General features: G+C 45.0%; 1 protein-coding gene across 1 annotated transcript; it reads right to left on the reverse strand.

Annotated features, from left to right (window-relative positions):
* Positions 1-783: 783 nt before the first annotated feature.
* LOC123972041 (corticoliberin-1-like) lies at positions 784-1,413 on the reverse strand. Its single transcript, XM_046051253.1, has one exon. It carries the CDS (start codon positions 1,246-1,248, stop codon positions 784-786), a length of 465 nt encoding a protein of 154 aa, XP_045907209.1. The 5' UTR covers positions 1,249-1,413.
* Positions 1,414-7,999: the final 6,586 nt, after the last annotated feature.

The raw sequence follows: 7,999 nt of genomic DNA on the forward strand, positions 1-7,999 counted from the left end.
AGGGTGTGACGAGATTTCTACGTTAATGTTCTCACGCAGTGAAATACAAATGTTTGACAGAGCGAATCCACTCCGCCCAGCTGACGCCACGCAGCAACGTTACTACAGCGGATCAGGAACGTAACGCACAGCAGAGTGAAGAGCAGGCAGACTTTAGTCTCTTAATGTTCTTCTTTTCTCTGGACCTGGCAGAGAACCCAGGTCTGTGGGAGAGATTCTGAACCTGAGCAGAAAAGCCGCTGAAACCCAGGAGCTGTTAAAGTCCAGGAGTTTCCGACTGAGTTAAAGTTAAATCATTTCTCGTTGAGGTGAAAAGGAGCCACAGTCGCATTTAAAGAGGTCACTTCCCCAAACAGAGACAGAGGAGGGAAGACTGAACCAGGACCCAGGAGCTGATCTGCAGGAGAACCAGATTCTGCTGCAGTTCGGTTTTAGAGTTTGAATCCTCACCTGAATTTTGTGTTTCTCTTTCCATAAATAAAAACAGTTTCACCATAAACTGGTGCAGGAATCAAAGTGTTTAATGCTCAAAGTTTTTATACAATTCAGCCTAAAAATTTCGTGACAGTAGTGTTAAAATCTGGTCTGGTGGGTTTGGGGGTCTCGTCACTGGTTATTTGCACAGAACGCAGCTGAAGAGTCCAGGTTAAAGCCTGTTGGCAGGTTGGATGGAGACGCTGAGAGATGTTGAAGCGACAGCTGAAGATCTGAAGCTCAGACGTGGGTCTGACTCTGGATGTTGAAATGATAAAAACACTCGACAGGAAGCGAAAAGTTTGAGCGTCATTTTCCGAAGGTGTCCATCATCTTGCGGTTGCTGTCGGCCTGCTGGGCGATCTGCTCGGCCCGGGCCATCTCCAGAACCTCCCTGAGCAGGTGGAAGGTCAGGTCCAGAGAGATGGGAGGCTCGTCGGACCTCTTCCCCTTCTCCCCGGCCTCCTCTTCCTCCTCCTCCTCCTGCTGCTGCTGCTGCTGCTCCGCCCGGGCCTGCAGGAGGCGCTGTGTGAGCTGCAGCAGAGCCCGGTTCACCCCCGAGGAGGAGGAAGAGGAGGAGGAAGATGAGGAGAGGAGGTCTGGAGCTCCTCCTCCACCCAGCCGCAGGGAGAACTCCTCTCCCAGGCGGAGGAGCAGCGGTCGGGGGAGGAGCAGGCGGCGGCTGGCGGGAGCGTCGGCGGGTCGACAGTCGGCAGAGCGGGGGAGGAGGGCGGCGAGCAGAGCCACCACCCACAACAGCACGTTCAGCTTCATCTCAGCTGCAGTCTGAAGGAGGAAACAGAGGATTGTAAACCCAGAGAGCTTCACCTCAGAGACTCTTAAAGACACGTGATCACAAGGACTCAGATCGCTCGCTGGTCTCAGATCAGCAAAAAAGAAAAGTTAGAGTTGAATTAATGAGCCGCCCCTCGAAATATAACAAGCGCATCTCACTTGTTTTTATTTAGGCACTAAAAGTCCTCCATACCTGTTCATATGTGTCCTTTCTCCTCCTATGAAGAGTTTATTATGTTTACAGTGATAATTATAATAACAACAGATATTTTATTGGCTAAATATTATTCATGTTCCAGTAAATATCTGCTGTTGTATACATACGCAGGGCCACATCACATGTAACCACGTCACCTTAAACATACTGAAAACAAAATTCCTCCGGCAATCTAATCTAACATCAGGATGTTAGGACATATTTCTATCTATGAATATATTTGATGTATAGAAATGGTTATGAACACATCACTGTTGGTAACATTATATATGTAGTTATTGCTGCACACTAATTTTCACTTCATGCTTTCTTATATAAGAATAAACATGTATTTAAATCTTTGATGCGGACGTTCATACCTGCCTGGGATTAATAAAGTTTTATTTGGGTAATTCTGCTTTATTAAATTGAAATGTAAAAGTAGTTCTCTCACCTGATCGTCGTCTGTTTCCTGTCTCTCTGTCTTCATCCACCTCAGCTGGGATCTGTCTCGCTGCGTCTCTTCGGTCAAATAGAAACGCTCGAGCTGGTTCTACTTTATATATCAGTGTGAGTATCAGGGAAGGGGGGGGGGCTCTGCACGCGCTCAGACGCCTCAGTGTGAATGGGACTGATGATGATGATGATGATGACTCATAAATGATGCAGCTGTTAGATGGTTATTTATTTAATTTATTTTATCATCAGGGCAAAGATCACGTTCCTCAGTTTGTTCATCGTCCTCATCATCATCCTCATCATCATTTCACTGACTGTGCTCCATCAGCATCAATAGGATAAAATATGTTTCTTTTCTCCGACGCTGTAAAACTCAAACCGACAGCAGCTGATTTCCTGTTTGTTGGAGCGCACGACCTCGACGATGAAGATGATGATGATGACGGTGTGACCTTTCTCGTCTCGACGGTGGACCGAGTCTCTGACCTTCATCTCCTGCAGGAACAGAAGACACAGTGACAGTTCACAGGTCTCTGAGTCTGAAGGCGTCGCTGCTGCAGATGTTTCAGTCTGAAACCTGCCCGCCAGGTGCGTCCTCTTCCTGTTCCCGCCCCTTTACAGCTGATTAGAAATCAGAATATTTCAGTTTTAATCACCTGATGTTGTGCTGGATCTTCGTAGGTTCCTGTGAACAAGTGTTTCTGTGACTCAGATGACGACCTCACAGCCTGCACGCCACCCAAAGGCGACGCCCACAAACATCCGAGCGTCAGTTTGTAACTGGGGGGAAGAACTGTAGTGTCACTTTTTAATGCTGAAGGTAAGTGCAGGGTATTTAACAGAAAACTCCAGGAGGCCGGAGTTCGTTTCTCATTTGAAACAAAAAGTGTCATAAGTTACGCAAGAAATGTTACTTAACTTTAACTTTTGTAAGTTAACTGAAATACATTAGCTAGTTATTTTAAGGCAAACCATGATCTTTTCCTAAACCGAAACCAAATTGCGACGTTTCACAACGCTAACCACGTCAACAAAATGTTTACATAAACTTTTACAAACACTTTTATTCTGAAAGTCTAACCAGATGTTGCATATTTAATGTTGCTAACTTTCCCGCGGAGCAACACACGTTGAAAAAACAACACTAAAGGCACCCAGGGCGTTAAAAAGCAACGCCAAGGGGTCTGACCAAGCGTCCAAAAGTGACGAGTTGGGAGTGTTGAACAAGAAGAAGATCCGGGCAGATACAAACCAATCGAGAGGGAGTCTGAATGAAAATGATCAAAATGCATTTAGTGTGTTCAGATGTGTGAACAATCAGACTAAATGAAACATTTTGCAAACGTCTCTGTTGGATCGTCTGACTGACGTGTCTGCTGTTTGGGGTCTTCATCGGCCAATGTGAGTCCTCGGTTCTTGCCTTTGACACAGTCGTGGCAAGGACTGTGTCCTCCTCTCACTGCCTCTCCACAGGGGGCCCCAAGGCTCAGTGCTAGGGCCCCTTCTCTTCTCTGTTTACACCACCTCTCTGGGCCGATGATTCGCTCGCACAGCTTCTCTTACCATTGCTACGCAGATGATATGCAACTCTATGTCTACTCTACTCTTGGTCATTCCAGCCAGCAGCTCTTCCAGCTTGTGTGGTGAAACACTTACAAATGGTTCAGCAGCTCAGCAGCACGTCTGGTTTCTGATCAGCACAAAAGGACTCATGTCACTCTATTACTCAGTGACCTCCACTGGCTCCCTGGGGCCTCCAGAATCTAATACAAGTCCCTGATGCTGCATACAGAGTGACTCCTGGCTCTGCACCATCTACCTGAACTCCATAATCCAAGCCTATGTTCCTTCTGGGCCACTGTGCTCCCGCGACGAACGCCGCTTGGCTCTGCTATCCCTTCACACAAAGCATCCTTCTTCAGTCTCCTCACAATTCACCCTTCGCTAAGCCACGCCCCGAATACGCAGCTGGCCAATCACAGCGCAGTATAGGACACTTTCATGACTGTGCTCCATTGACAATGCAAAAAGAGTCGTTTTCTAGCTTTTTCTGGCTGTATTTTTCTAAGATCTGGTCAAACGCTGTTCCTGGGGAACTTAATAGTTACAGTTGCTACCCAGAGAGGCTGAAAGGAGAAGTACGATTTATTCTCTTTCCAAAACCTAAAAAAAATCCAGAAACATGTCGGCTGTGGATTGTTCCTAATGTTAGTTACCTAACGCTAGCTAACCTCCTAGTGAATATAACGTAATAAAGTCCTGCTGTTCTGCTTTTTAATGATTGTAATAATGAACAGAGGTCTACCAGCTGTACAGGAACACTGTTGATCCTTAATATTGTTGTCTTTTGTCTCAATAGTGAATAATAATATGGGGGTTCACTTTTACTCTGTGATCGGTAGGCTTTAGCTTCTGTCTTTAGTTGTTTCACATCATTCTGAGTCAGTCTGAGTCCGCCTGAGTCCGTCTGAGTCCGTCTGAGTCAGTTTGAGTCCGTCTGAGTCCATCTGAGTCCATCTGAGTCAGTCTGAGTCAGTTTGAGTCAGTTTGAGTCATTTTGAGTCCGTCTGAGTCTGTCTGAGTCCATCTGAGTCAGTTTGAGTCAGTCTGAGTCAGTTTGAGTCCGTCTGAGTCCATCTGAGTCCGCCTGAGTCAGTTTGAGTCCGTCTGAGTCCATCTGAGTCCGTTTGAGTCAGTCTAAGTCAGTTTGAGTCCGTCTGAGTCTGTTTGAGTCAGTTTGAGTCCGTCTAAGTCAGTTTGAGTCAGTCTAAGTCAGTTTGAGTCAGTTTGAGTCCGTTTGAGTCAGTCTGAGTCAGTCTGAGTCAGTCTGAGTCTGTTTGAGTCCGTTTGAGTCAGTTTGAGTCCGTTTGAGTCCGTCTGAGTCCGTCTGAGTCCGTTTGAGTCCGTCTGAGTCTGTTTGAGTCCGTTTGAGTCAGTCTGAGTCCGTTTGAGTCCATTTGAGTCCGTCTGAGTCCGTTTGAGTCAGTCTGAGTCCGTCTGAGTCAGTTTGTGTCAGTTTGAGTCAGTTTGAGTCATTGTGAGTCAGTTTGAGTCCATCTGAGTCCGTTTGAGTCAGTTTGAGTCAGTCTGAGTCCGTCTGAGTCCGTTTGTGTCAGTTTGTGTCAGTTTGAGTCCGTCTGAGTCCGTTTGAGTCAGTTTGAGTCCGTCTGAGTCCGTCTGAGTCCGTCTGAGTCTGTTTGAGTCCGTCTGAGTCCGTTTGAGTCCGTTTGAGTCAGTTTGAGTCAGTCTGAGTCCGTCTGAGTCAGTTTGTGTCAGTTTGAGTCCGTCTGACAGCCTGAATAAAACCATCAAATCCACGATGCAACTGCAAAACTGTCTGCTTCTTTCTGAGATCGCTTTTTCCAAAAACTAGACAACATTTCTCCGGGGAGTGCAGCAACGGACTGTGGACAGTTTGTCGAACTTAGCAACAGTAACTAAGGGGGGCGTGGCTTAGCAAAGGGTCAGTTCTCTCTCTGGCTCTTGTAGCTCTATCACTGTGTTGATGTTTGTATGTTGTTCTTAAATGGAAGTCTGTTTGGATAAAAGCCAGATGAGAAACTCTAAATGTGTTTCAGATAACGAAGTCTAAACATTTTCAAATTAACAAACACACGAAGAAGAGACAAAAACTAAAAAGCAGAGGGAGAAGAAGAAGAGGTGGCCTCTGGTGATTGGACGAACAGACGAGGAACAAGTCGACTCATTAATCTTCAGCTCCCCAGCTTCGTTGCGGTTCCCAGAGGATTCTGGGAGATGTGACGAGACTGACAGTTTGTCGGTCCGACTCTAATTAAACGGCGCCGCCAGCGAGTGAGTCACCGACGCTGCGAGCAGGAATCAAACGAGCTGGTTCCTGGTGTTTGTTAATGAGACAGCTGTGTGTCTGCAGACGGCGACCAAGAACAAAAAGACTGACTTTAAACTCCTCCTTTAATCTCTATAAACATGAATCCTTTGTAGAGACTCAAAGACAAACTTTCCCTGAAAATATCAAAGTCTGTTTTTCAGGATCCACCTGCTCTTTCATCTGGCGATCTGAACGCTGATGCTTCTGATGGCAGCTCTTTCTTTGCTAATTATTTAATGTTCTGATAATCGTTTTTACTCTCCAGCGAAGTGATTTTCTCGGCTTCTCCTACACGAGTGAGGCGTGGAGCACAACCCCTGCAGAGACTGTGAGGATTAAATAGGAATTTGCTTTCATCTGTACATCTGGGCAGTTTACTCTTCTGTCTGTGAAGTAGTTTGGGGTAAGACGCCCCCCCCTAAGCTCAATGTCTATTTGCTGACACATTAAAGGACATTTTAGTGATTTTTTTGCACTTTTTGCAAGCTTAGAGTAACATATTATACATATATACATATACATATATTATCAATAGCTAAGATTGACAAATTAATTTTAAAAGATTACAGCTTATTTTAAATGACAAACAAATGAGATCAACTCAGGTCAGAGTGGCTTTGATGAAACAGAGGAAATGTTCAGTTCAGTGAGACGGGGCGTCTGAGCATTTGTCTATAAGAAACAGACAAATGCACATTTAAAATGTTTCCTACGTTTCATTAAGAGGAATGAAAAGAGGTCCGACTCGCCTGCAAGAACTCTGCAAAACTCCTAATGAGTCCTGGTGGAAATCAAAAGACTGAATGACTGTAAACCGTCCGAGGCTCCGAGCGCAGGAACATTATTACGAGCTGTGCTGCGAGGAACAGCAGTGATGATAATGAAGACGTGACTGCTGAGAAGTCTGGTATTCAGTTCAGATTCTGAAAGAACATGTAGAAACTCTGTCCTCCGCTCGCTGTTTGTTTCACTGGGTTTCTAATTCATGGTGTTTCACCTGGTTCTAGTCGATCTGTTAGTGTCGATCGTTAAAGACGAAGCTGAGGACATAAAAGGATAATTTCCGGCTCGCAGCTCTGGCCAGTGTTTTATCCGAGGTCTTGGAGAGGACCTTCCTGAATCAGCTGGAACAGTTTGTCCCGACCTTTTTACACCTAAACGCAGCGTAGATCTGTCTGTTTTAGCTTTGAAGGAGATTTTAGATTCACCAGGTTTCTGTGTTTTCTTGACGCATCCAAAGCTTTTGATTGTGTAAATCGTGGAAGACTATTTCAGCAGTTACACAACAGCTGAGTTAGTGAGCTTTTTGTTGTAAAAAGAGTTACCTGTGTGAGTGCAGGGAGGCGTTTTATCAGAGCTGTGCAGTCGGAAAAACTTTAATCAACCCCCCGACACAGTGCTTACTGAGGGTTTCAGACTTTGACCTTAAATATAACACAAAGAAAATAACAGTAGGGTTGGTAGGATTGAACAGTTAACATGTCGTCCTCTCGGCAGGAGTCGGCCTCCAGACGTTTGAGCGGCAGAAAAACCTTTCACAGCTTCATGAGCTTAATAAAGTGAAGACTTCTCTGCTGGACAGTTTTCTTCTCCTTCCTTCAGCTTCCCACCTCAAATAAATGAAATAAAAGTTTAGCTGTGAAGCGTCTCGACAGACGGCGGTTTGTTTAAAGGTCGGCGTGTCGGATCTGAATCTCCTCACACAGTTCGGTCTCAACGCTGCGACCTCTGACCTTTCGCTGTTTACACAGAGACATCTTCCGACTCTGGAGCTGAAAACAACAGCTGGCTTCAGTTTATTAAAATGATTTAATTATCTCTGATCATGAAGAGTTTCTTCTCTGTTCAGGTCTGGATGTTACATGAAACGTTCACTCTTAGATAAATAACCTTTAAACACTTTGATTAACTTTAAACTTTCTTCTCCTCAGATTGTACGAGTTGATTTCAAATCGACTGTAAAAACTCTTAATTTGAAAAGCCCTTAATGAACACAGGACGTAGAGTTTAATTTGAAAAGCTGAAGGCGTTATTAAGGTTCAGGGATTCTGGTTCCTGTTTGGATCCTGAAATATTTTCATTTACTTCTTATTCAGAAATGTTACCAGGTCTGGACAAAATAATGGAAACAGCCCTGGATGAAGATGTTAAACATGCGGGAGTTATTTATTTCAGAGGCATGTCGTGTTCTACGTTATGAAATTCTCTTCACAGCGATCAATAAA

Source organism: Micropterus dolomieu, linkage group LG06 (genome assembly GCF_021292245.1).
Source record: "Micropterus dolomieu isolate WLL.071019.BEF.003 ecotype Adirondacks linkage group LG06, ASM2129224v1, whole genome shotgun sequence".
Classification (NCBI taxonomy): domain Eukaryota; kingdom Metazoa; phylum Chordata; class Actinopteri; order Centrarchiformes; family Centrarchidae; genus Micropterus; species Micropterus dolomieu.